We start from the raw sequence: 12,670 nt of genomic DNA, 5'->3' as shown, positions 1-12,670 counted from the left end.
AAAATAAAAAAATTAATTGAAAGTGAACCATCTCACATTTTCTCACATTATACAGGTTTTGGCCTATTTACTTGACCTAAAAACATACCTTTTATATAAAAAAATACCAGACGTGCTCAGCAAGTGAGGCAGCATCCATGTACTGAGAAAGAGTCGACGTTTTAGGCAAATTACCCTTCGTCAAAGGAAACAAAATGAACAGCCACCAAGAATCAAAGGAGGAAAAAAAATAGGGCTCTTTAGCCAGTTCATCCTCATTAAATAATTAATTGTAAAGAACGTGAGGTTGGGACACTCCTAATATGCTGCAGTATTATCATGATTTTATGAAGTGCATCTAGCAGGATCAATAAGGAGGATCAAGTAAATCTAGTTTATCTGGATTTTAAAAGGCAAGGCACCACACAATGGTAATCCATAAGATAAAGGCTTACGGACTTGATTGATTGAAAGATACCGCATGGAAACGGGCCCTTCGGCCCACCCAGTCCATGCCAACCATCAATCACCCGTTCACACTAGTCCTGTTATCCCAGTTTCACATCTACTCCCTGTGCACTAGGCAATTTACAGAGGCCAATTAACCTACCAAGTTGCATGTCAGTGGAATGTGTTAGGAAACCGGAGCATCCGGACACAGGGAGAACATACAAACGCCACAAAGACAACACCGTGTGTCAGGATCAAACTCGTCTCCCTGGTACTGTGAAGCAACAGCTGCACCACTGCTGTCTTGGTAACATATTAATAAGGCTAATGGTTAAACAGCTTCTGTTTTATTTGCATCGCTTTGCAAACTCAGTGTGCCTCACAATTTCCTTTCTTTGTATGTGAGCAATTTTGGCTATGATAAATATGATCTCATCTATATTTAGTTTAGTTTAGAGATACAGCGCGGAAACAGGCCCTTCCACCCACCGAGTCCTCACCGACCAGCGATCCCCACATATTACAATTTACAATTAAACCAACCCATTAACCTACAAAACCTGTACGTCTTTGGAGTGTGGGAGGAAAGCGAAGATCTTTGAGAAAACGCATGCATTCACAGGGTGAATGTACAAACTCTGTACAGACAGCACCCTTAGTAAGGATCGAACCTGGGTCTCTGGTGCTGTAAAGCAGCAACTCAACCGATATACCACCGAGCCGCCCCAATGTTATTAAAAATAGACGGCAAATTGTTAATATTCCAATGCTGAACTTTGTGGCATCCTATTAGTTACAGCTATCCAACTTGAAAATGAACCATTTATCTTGACTGCTTTCTGTATTTAAGCAATTATCTGTCCAAAGTAATATATTGTGTCTGACTCCATGAGGTTTTAGCTTGTGCAGGAACCTTTTGTTACTCATCAATTACCCTTTCAAAGCCAAATGCATGGCATCCACGGTTTCCCATTTATCTACCTTGCAAATTACATTCACAAATTTGTCAAAGATTATTTTAATTTCATAAAGCCATGTTCATTCTTCAGAAATATAACTCCGTATTCTGCTATTTTCATATGAGAGTGTGAGGAAGACTGGCGACAATTAGAAAGCCATATGTCTTCATCGAACGGTACAATATTCTGAGGAGTGTAAGGGGAACAAAGTTATGATATCCAACTATAAATGGGTAAATTGGTATGTGCAGAGTAGCATCTACAGCTGCATGAATTTCGTTTTAGCGGCAATGCTCACGGACTTTGTGCAAAAAGACAAACAAACAAACAACCAAACAAACTATAAACACAACCATAAACACACACATATTCTTTTACGTATCAAATATTGGAAGGAAAAACGTTCAGTAAAGTTAGCCCCTGGTGAGATAGGAGTTTACAGTCCGAATGGCCTCTGGGAAGAAACTCCTTCTCAACCTCTCCGTTCTCACAGCATGGCAACGGAGGCGTTTGCCTGCCGTAGCAGCTGGAACAGCCCGTTGCAGGGGTGGAAGGAGTCTCCAAAGATTTTATTGGCCATGGAGTTGCACCTCCTTATGTATAGTTCCTGCAGGGGGGCAAGTGAAGTTCCCATAGTGCATTCGGCCGAACGCACTACTCTCTGCAGAGCCTTCTTGTCCTGGGCAGAGCAATTCTCAAACCAGATGGTAATATTTCCGGACAAGATGCTTTCCACAGCCGCTGAGTAGAAGCACTGGAGGATCCTCGGAGACACTCTGAATTTCCTCAATTGCCTGAAGAGGTAAAGGCGCTGCCTTGCGTTACTCGCGAGTGCTGCGGCGTGTGATGTACCTGCCTTCTCTCCATACCCCCTGATCCCTTTAGCCACAAGGGCCACAACTAACTTCCTCTTAAATATAGCCAATGAACTGGCCTCAACTACCTTCTGTGACAGTGAATTCCAGAGATTCACCACTCTCTGTGTGAAAAATGTTTTTCGCATCTGGGTCCTAAAAGATTTCCCCCTTATCCTTAAACTGTGACCCCTTGTTCTGGACTTCCCCAACATCGGGAACAATCTTCCTGCAACCAGCCTGTCCAACCCCTTAAGAATTTTGTAAGTTTCTATAAGATCCCCCCTCAATCTTCTAAATTCTAGTGAGTACAAGCCAAGTCTATCCAGTCTTTCTTCATATTAAAGTCCTGCCATCCCAGGAGTCAGTCTGGTGAACCTTCTCTGTACTCCCTCTATACTCCCACTGAACTCCCGCAACAACAGCTGCGTCCGCTGGACTGGAGGGCCCGCAGCCTCATCAGCTTCGCCCACCCCGGGCTGCGGAGTTTGAACCGGCCCGTTCGCGGCGCTTGGATTCAGCCGCGGGACTGACATTACTTTACATCGCCCGGCGGGGTTACAACATACGAAGCCTGGATCGCCTTGGTGCAGAGGGAGAACAAGGAGGGAAGAGCCAAAGACTTAAGACTTTTGCCTTCCATCACAGTGAGGAGGTGCCTGGTGAACTCACTGTGGTGGATGTTAAATTTGTGTTTATTGTGTGTTTTTGTCATTTTTATTATATGTATGACTGCAAGGCAACAAAATTTCGTTCAGACCGAAAGGTCTGAAGGACAAATAAATTCAATTCAATTCTATGGCAAGAATGTCTTTCCTCAGATTAGGAAAACAATGTGAGGTTATCCCCTTTGGTGGCAAAAACAGGAACGTAGACTATTATCTGAATGGTGGTTGATTAGGAAAAGGGGAGATGCAACGAGACCTGGGTGTCATGGTACACCAGTCATTGAAAGTAGGAATGCAGGTGCAGCAGGCAGTGAAGAAAGCAAATGGTATGTTAGCATTCATATCAAAAGGATTTGAGTATAAGAGCAGGGAGGTTCTACTGCAGTTGTACAGGGTCTTGGTGAAACCACACCTGGAGTATTGCGTACAGTTTTGCTCTCCTAATCTGAGGAAAGACATTCTTGCCATAGAGGGAGTGCAGATAAGGTTCACCAGACTGATTCCTGGGATGGCAGGACTTTCATATGAAGAAAGACTGGATAGACTCAGCTTGTACACGCTAGAATTTAGAAGATTGAGGGGGGATCTTATAGAAACTTACAAAATTCTTAAGGGGTTGGACAGGCTAGATGCAGGAAGATTATTCCCGATGTTGGGGAAGTCCAGAACTAGGGGTCACACACAGTTTAAGGATAAGAGGGAAGTCTTTTAGGACCAAGATGAGAAAATCATTTTTTACACAGAGTGGTGAATCTGTGGAATTCTCTGCCACAGAAGGTAGTTGAGGCCAGTTCATTGGCTATACTTAAGAGGGAGTTAGATGTGGCCCTTGTGGCTAAAAGGATCAGGGGGTATGGAGAGAAGGCAGGGATGGGATACTGAGTTGGATGATCAGCCATGATCATATCGAATGGCGGTGCAGGCCTACTCCTGCACCTATTTTCTATGTTTCTATACTCCAGGTGTGGTCTCACCAAGGCCCTGTACAACTGCAGTAGAACCTCCCTGCTCCTATACTCAAATTTGCTATAGAAACATAGAAAATAGGTGCAGAAGTAGGCTATTCAAGCCTATGAATGCTAACATACCATTCGCTTTGCAATGAATGCTAATAGGGAAGGGAGAGGGGTTATGGAGGGAGAGGGGTTATGGAGGGAGGGAGGGAGGGACTGAGGGTAGGGGAAAGGGGAGGGAAGAGGAGAGGGAGAAGGGAGGAGGGGGTGCAGGGAGGGGGGGGGGGGGGGGTGTGGGGGAAATGAGCCAGGCCTGCACAGTTGGGGTCAATGGTTGAGTGGTGGAATATTGCGTTGGGGGAACAGGTGAGTGGTGGAAACGGGTTGCGTTTGGGGAATGGGTGAGTGGTGGAATATTGCGTTGGGGAACGGGTTGTGTTGGGGGACAAGACCTCTTGTGGGGGCTATGGGTGAGTGGTGAAATATTGAGTTGGGGGAATGGGTTAGGTTGGGGGACCAGGCCAGACCAGGCCTCCCAACGGGTCCCACTTGGTCTAGTATTTTATATATATTTTAAATTCTTGCGTCACATTCAAATTCATCTTTGTTGTACGATAACTCTTTGGACTTCATTGGACCAGGAACCAACGTACCTGATACAGTACTCTTGACCGGCCTTTGTTCAAGCGGAATCCTTGATGGATAGAAGTGCGCGAGTCTCATTGGCATCGGCCACTCGTATCAGTGGAGTCCACAAAGGGATACTTGTGACTTTATTAATCTTTTCCTGTATTTCATTATACTTTAATAAACAGTTTCATTGTAACCTTGAAGTGTTCTTGGTTGCATCATTGTTCCAAATCTTCAAAACTTGATTTTGTTACAAGGAGTGATATTGCAGATCAAAAAAGGCTGCTCCCTTCAGCTAGAAATCTAGAATTAGGCAACCGAGCCTCAAATAAGTGACTTGACATTTAGGACCAAGATGGAAATATTTTTATACTGGTTCTTGTCCTTGGACATAAGATACACTTCTCCAACTTGTGTATTGCAACGCACAGGTGTGGAAGTCAAAGTAACGAATAGCAACGGGCTATGGACAATGGTTCCTGAAGACCTATGTTATCACTAATGGCCCTGTCCCACGGTGCGTGTCCACCCACGAGTGATCCCAAGTTTAAAACAAATCAAACACGTGGTAATCACGTAGAATTAACGTAGCAGGAACGTCGGAACTCGTAACGCTAACGGCAGGTACTCGGGAAACTTGTTAACTCGTGAAAATCTTTCAACATGATGAAAGATTTCCACGAGTCAAATTTACTCTTGAAGTAAAAATTTTAAACTTTTAAACACGTTGTAAGAACGTAGTAGCCCATGAGTTTACCGTAGTGACCAAAGATCCTATAGGATCTTTGGTAGTGACTTGTGAGTCTACTCTTTAACTAAGCGGGACAGGCATGGGGGGGGGGGGGGGGGGGGGGGGGGGGGGGGGGGGGGGGGGGGGGGGGGGGGGGGGGGGGGGGGGGGGGGGGGGGGGGGGGGGGGAGGAGGAGCAGAGATGTCTTTGCTATACCGCTATAATAATCGGACTATTGGTACGCTGCTGTTTCCTTGACTAGTCATGTGAAACGACTCTTGTACATTTAATATACCGATGATGTCTGGCAGTGAATCTCACTCTCTCAAATCCGTAGAGACACGAAAAGCTGGAGTAACTCAGCGGGTCAGACAGCATCTCTGGAGAAATGGTCTAGGCGACTGCAGACTGAAGAAGGGTCTCGACCTGAAATCTTGCCCATTCCTTTTCTCCAGAGATGTTGCCTGTCCCGCTGAGTTACCCCCAGCTTTTTGATCTTCGGTTTAAACCAGCATACGCAGTTCCTTCCTGCACCTCTCAAATCTGTGCCATTATTCACTACTCCAATTTTTTGTTTTATTTTACTAATTCTGGATAAGATTGTTGATCGTACACCTTCATCCCACCCCTGGTGCTTTAAGTGCATTTGTTTTCTCTTTTACCCCCGGGAGGATAAAAAAATCAAATCCAAGAGTTCATCTGGAGCAGTTCTCGGATATAACAGCGAATGAAGATAAATTGGCGGGTTATTTAGAAATTAATCCTTAAAGAGAGCGTAACTCGTTGGATAAATGAGATTGTCACTAGGCAGCATCTCCCCCCTCCCTCACCCCCTGGGAAACTGAAGGGAGCGACAATCAACTGCCACGGATACAAATAATGTCATAAACAAGAAAGGGCAGATGCTGGTTGACAAAAAGTGAACACACAGTGCTGGAGTAACACAAAGACGCAGCAGAATTTTGGAAACGTCATCCTGTCACCCATTCCTTCTCTCCAGAGATGCTGCCTGTCCCGCTGAGTTAAAGAGTGCCCACGGTAGACTCACGAATCACTACGGTAAACACACGGGCTAGAACGTTCTCAACGAGTATAAAAGTTTAAAATTTTTACTTCAAGAGTAAATTTGACTCATGGAAATCTTTCATCATGCCTTGTTTTCACTAAGTTCTATTCATTTTGGTTTCCCATTGACAACGCCTACTTTCCCTTAATACATTTACATAAATTCCATTCTAATCAATGGGTAAAATGTTTTGCTTTTCAATACTATCCTTTGAGAAATAAATTCCAAAATGTTTATGGTAGTGCTGCTGCTTTTAATGATGTGTTCCTGAACACTTATTTGTCCACTTCTTGTCCATGATACATAATTGTAATGCTTTTATTAGGCTCCATATGTAAACCTTTTACTACTAATTCCCATGTCCATATAAAGAGCTTTGTTAACACATACCACAACCTTCTATCACCTATACCAAATTCTAGACTTTATTTTGATATTTTACTTCACTTGTATTTGGATTGTGAAGGATTGTGCAGCTGAACACATTTTCAGGATTTTTAAGGGACCACATTACTCTTTTTTCCCCCTTAAATTTCTATGTATAGTTTAGAAATATAGAAAATAGGTGCAGGAGTAGGCCATTCGGCCCTTCGAGCCTGCACCGCCATTCAATATGATCATGGCTGATCATGCAGGTACAGGATACTGTACCTGTCTTCTCTCCATACCCCCTGATCCCTTTAGCCACAAGGGCCACATCTAACTCCCTCTTAAATATAGCCAATGATCTGGCCTCAACTACGTTCTGCGGGAGAGAATTCCAGAGATTCACCACTCTCTGTGTGAAAAAAGTTTCCCTCATCTAGTAAAAAAAACTGATATTTATTTGTAGGCTACAAATCGATTTTGTTTATAGATAGCAGATGTATTCAGACTATGGTGCATTTATATTTTACAGACTCTACAATGAAAGGATTGGTGCAATTTCTTGCTATTCTCATTTATGCCCACACAATTAATATATTCTTCCCCTTAAACACTGTTGAAAGTTTAATTCTTAGACCACATCTACAGACTATTTCACAAAATAGAATGCCAAAGCAGTTGCATTTTTTGAAAAAGTAATTCTGAAATTATTAACCACAAACAACTGAAAGGGAATGCAGTCTCAAATTGCTGATGAACTCCGAGTATTAAATTGCAATTGCAAAAGATGGGATTGCATTTTCTGCTTGAGTTTCAGTTTGAGACTTTTTTTTCCCCGTTGGCTGAAATCCAAGAGCACTCAGTTCCATATAGAGGGTACATTATAACTGGATCAATTGCTTCTTTTTTTGACAAACAGATGAATATACAAACAAACCAGACACAAAGGGACTGTGGTGAAATGGCTTATTTTATTGTGTGATACAAGGATGTTACTTTACAACAGGTGGTACCTTAATACAAATAATCTAATAACTAGCTGTAATGAGACGACTTTTATTACTCGAAATATGAAGACAGTTTCTTTATTAAACAGTTGGTGTCAGTGAATTGTTTGAGTGATGTGACATTAATCTTTGCAAAAGACTTCAGACACAGGTACACAGGCTGAGCTAATCTAAGTGATAAGGGCATAAACTTCAGTACAGATGAGTGGGTTAGTGTCTTACTGCTTTTCCAAAGATTTTAAACTGGCAAATGCATACATAGACATGAGAACAATACAATTGTTAAGTATTTACAACAAAAAAGACAACTGTTCTAAATATTCAAAAAATACACAACTGATGGAGGATGCTCAGGTACTACTAGCCCGCAGATATTGTCATTGTTATAGGCTGTTTTCAAATTATTCAAGAGAATGTCCTTCATCACTGGCCTCCACAGGCTGCATTAGAATACCAACAATCATTGTCATGACGAACAGGAAAGCCATATTTTGTATCTCATTTGCAACTTCAACCTTGCATATCTTCACCATCAAATGAAGCTGATTAGATATGGTAAAGTTCAAATGGAGTATTTCACTGAGTGACACAATTAACTCACTCACTCGTGTTCCTATCCTTCCAGAAAAGGGCACGCTGCTTATTTCAAGTGTGATTGGAGATACAAATTTAAAGTGAGACAAAGTGGATCACTACTACGTTTTAATGGTATACTCGTTTCAAAGGATTCTGTCACAATATTTGTGCACAACACATCACTATTTCCAGGTTCCTAAATCCCACTATTTATAACCCATTTTTTTCCTCAAGCTATTCATGCAGTTTCATGATAGGGTTTGATACAGAAATGATAGGGTTTTCTGAAACCAAAGAGCTGTAATCATCAGTGGTTAAATGTTATGAAGGGGGACAATGATATCCCATGCTCTCTAGTTACAGGTACAAAAATGTATAACAAAACAATGTTAATTTGGAGTCTGCTGAGAGTTCAAACCAACCATCACATGTTAATACCTTCCTACGTGGTTAAAATAGGTTTAAAAATGGATGCTCAATTGAAGAATATTGGCCAGAATCCGTTTAATCTGCACTTCTGTTAGGTCTCTAACATAAAATGTTAAATTAGCTTTAACATAGCATCTCAATGTGTAGTGATCTAATACACAGCATCACATGAATATTTATAGTGGAGGGAATATGGAAACATCAGGAGTACGCAGCACACAATCTTATAGGGTGAACGAGTCAATAGTTGAGATTTAGGATTAGTTGAAAACTGTAAATTCATTAAAATATTGTCCATAAATCCATTTGAGTCTGCAAATCTCATAAAAACCAAAAGGATTACAAATTAACGTGCATACGTTGTTGTGGAATTAAACTTCCTAATGGGCAGATTTCAGTTGTTCACAAAGCAATAAATGTTAGACTCGCCCAAATCAAGCAGTTGCATATCACTGCCTTTTGGTATTACAGGCATAGACGCTGTGTGCAGACCAAGAGACTTTAAAAACTGTAATTGTGGCTCATCTTGAGAATGTTTTCTGGTAAATTGGTAACTTGCAAACAAACTGGTGTACAGAGCTGTAAATTCAAGTAATATTAATTCCACTTGATTCCACTAATTACACTGATCTTGTACTAAAACATTCTTTCAACCCTATTCAGAAAGATTCTAATTAGTCTCAAACAATGCAGTGTGGGTCAATACATACATTTGCAACCAAGCACCTGGTTACTTGGACATTCAAATTAACAAATAAAATTATTGTATCCCTTTTCAGAAAACCCAATCAGAAAAATACCGACAAATGCAAACTACCTGGGAACGGGATTTTAGTCTAGAATATTAAAGCAGATTTGGAAAATGAAACTTGAGACTTTTGAAAAGAATGCTCTTTATTAGAATATTATCTAGAAGATTAAGGAAATAGCAGTAAGAAATGCCTCCTGTTCAACTGTTTCAGCCCATATCACAAACTTAATTTATATAGCATGATCTTGTTTTAAGGGTACCAAAAGCCATAATCACTGCCTACTTTGGAAGGAATAATCAGAGGGAAATCTTTAATTACTTAATCAAAGACAATAATCTGTCATTAAACTTTTAAATAAGCAGCTATCACACCACTGCATTCCTCTTCTGCACTTGAACTCCATATGCTTATGCACAAAAGCTGATAAGCCATATTCAGAGGAGGCAAGTAATTAATGCAGCATTGTGAATTTCCTCAAAGGTAGAAAAATCAACTCTGGTCTGCTATTGGAATGTATCCATCACAAATCACCCAAGACAGCATACCAGATCAATCAGACACCAAGAGTCTTTCAGAACACGTTTGTTGCTTCCACACCCTCCCCTCATCTATTGCCAAACCAACACCCGCAACTCAGCTCAGCTCATACTCACATCAGGACTTCATCACAGACAATTTTTCCTTTTTGAAAATCTGATACAGCAACATCTTTGCATATTCACACAAACTCATCGTGCACACATTTCTCATACTCACATCAGGACTGCAATCATCACAGACAATTTTTTTTCCTTTTTGAAAATCTGATACAGCAACATCTTTGCATATTCACACAAACATTTTACATCGTGCACACATTTCTGTACAATGTAGAGGACTGCATCGCTCAGTGTTAGAGTGCAATACATAACATAAAATCAAACTCGATCTCAGATCTTAAATAAACCATGCAGCTGAAGGAAATGAAATTGAATTTTCTGAATGAAGCTCCTGGTGTGTTTGACACCTTGGCGGCAGCAGCACGCTCACACATTACCAAGCCAGCACACCATCAAGAGGGAGAAAGGTGGCTAGTCAATGACTAATGTGATTGGTGATGCTGGCCAATAAGGAAGAGTTTGATTGTGCCAGTATTAGCAGGAGCAGCCACCCTCATTGATTGGTGGTTCAGGTGGTTTCTCCAGCTTGATATCAATCACTGTGTAGTTGAAATTAAGGAAATGTTCATCTTAAAAATGCACCTATACAAAGGGCAAATGCAGAAAAATACCCTGACGAGGAAAGCACACGATAAGCCTGAAGAATGACAATAAACTAATCTAATCTAATCTAAGAGAGATGCAATGCCAATTCATACCACGTATAAAAACGTTCTAATTGTTAGCAGAATATTAGGAGTTTCACGTACTTCCTTTGACTGCGTGGGTTGCCTCATATTTTTTCCAACATCCCAAAGATGTGTGTTGTAGGATAACTGGCTGCTGTAAATTGTCCCTGCTGTGTAGGTAGTGGATGCGAAAGCGGATGACATGGATCTAGTGGGAATGGGTGATCAGTGTGGACTCGGTGGGCCGAAGGTCCTGATTCAATGCTGTCTATTAACTCAACTGTAATTTTAAGGTCAGCATTACCGATTGATTTACATGCATTTTCCCTACTATTGTAATTTAATCTGTATCAGAGGAACACGTTTGAAGAGGAGTTTCCTCAAAACAGCCCTAGCATTTCTTTGAATTGATTTTTATGCTCGAGTTCCTTGAAAAAGCAGCAAACTACTCTACGACATTATTAACTACACTGCAAGCTCAATAGTATTCACCCAGCTTGGGTAACACTGTGGCATCTTGTATAAAAATATCATATTATTTGTTTACATCAATATATTCCATTAGATGTTGGGTCAGGATAGGCCTGCAATTAAGTTTGAGAGGAGCATGTTGGGGCATAAAGAATATGGAGGGCTTCTCCTGTCCCTAATACGATATATGCCAAGTTAAAAGTGATCTGATGAATGTCGATCTCCATTCATGAGCTGTGACCCACTTTACTGAAATGAAACAAACCCCTTGTTATTGAATGAGCGGCTTGTTCCTGACTCTCATTGCTATTCTTCCTGCACAAGCAACAAATTCAACCATTTGTTCACCCCAATTCTATCCCAATCCTTTAACTGACATTACTGGCCATTAGGACGATAATTAAACTGCTGCACCATCAGCCACTTAATAATTCTCAACAAAAACCTAGCAAATAGGATGTCAATTTTAAAAATATCAACATCAAATGTCAACAAATTACTGGGTCTCTGTTTTAAAAAAACCCTTAAGGGACTGTCCCACTTGAGCGACCTAATTAGAAGAGTTTGAAAAAATTGACATGTAGAAGACCTCCTTCAACTATGTTGAAGACTAGCTTTGACAAGCTACGACTACTTTCGGGAAAATTGGACACCGAATAGTGGAGAGTGAAGACGACCTCCTTCGATCTCCCTTCGACTATGATGAAGACCATCTACAACTACCTTAGACTCCCTTCGACTACCCTCGATTACCTACGACTAACATGCCGACCTACTACGACTAAACCTACGAGTAAAAAAAGTATCGATTTTTCCCATGGCGACCTTTTTTTACTCGCAGGCAATTTTTAACATATAGAAAAAACGCCGCGACCTAGCTGAGGCCTTGAACACGCGGAGACCACTCTCGAGCATGAAGGAGAGTTATGAAGAACTCCTATGACCTCATGTCAACCATGCTGCGAGTGCGAGTCGAGGGCAAACTCGCAGATTAGGTCGCCCAAGTGTGACAGGTCCTTTATTCATAACATTTGAAATGACGACATTTCACAAACCCTGCATTGCCAATCATCTTTCCCAAATATATGAACTCCTTCTTTGCGACGTGGTTTTTCCATATTCACCTCCTCTTGGGACACATCTGTGTATATTCTGTGCAATCCATGCATTTGTACTGGGCTATCTAACAGAACCCAATGTCTTCTTATTCCTGAATGGTGTTAGTTCAAATTTGAAGTTTAATTAAAAAATATTTAGTTTATTTGTCTGGAGGGAGTGGCTGGATAATCATCAGGTGTCCAAGCAAATTTACTGTTCCTGCAATTTGCGGTGGGCATCACTCTGGCCATGGAGGAGGCCCAGGACAGAAAGGTCAGATTCAGAATGGGAGGGGGACTTGAAGTACTGAGCCACCGGGAGATCAGGTTGGTTATTGCGAACTGAGCGGGGGTGA

General features: G+C 41.4%; 1 protein-coding gene across 2 annotated transcripts in view; it reads right to left on the bottom strand.

Moving 5' to 3' along the window:
• Window positions 1-10,194: 10,194 nt before the first annotated feature.
• Window positions 10,195-12,670, bottom strand: part of rab41 (RAB41, member RAS oncogene family) — a 38,360-nt gene continuing 35,884 nt past the window's right edge. For both annotated transcript variants that reach the window (XM_055643652.1, XM_055643653.1), the window contains exon 8: window positions 10,195-10,617. In XM_055643652.1, coding sequence (XP_055499627.1) covers window positions 10,553-10,617 — 65 coding nt within the window. In that variant the 3' untranslated portion in view covers window positions 10,195-10,552. The remainder of the gene's footprint in view (window positions 10,618-12,670) is intronic.

Source organism: Leucoraja erinacea, chromosome 12 (assembly GCF_028641065.1).
Source record: "Leucoraja erinacea ecotype New England chromosome 12, Leri_hhj_1, whole genome shotgun sequence".
Classification (NCBI taxonomy): Eukaryota; Metazoa; Chordata; class Chondrichthyes; order Rajiformes; family Rajidae; genus Leucoraja; species Leucoraja erinaceus.
Note: the sequence above shows the minus strand (reverse complement) of the source record. Positions and strands in the feature narration are given on the sequence as shown.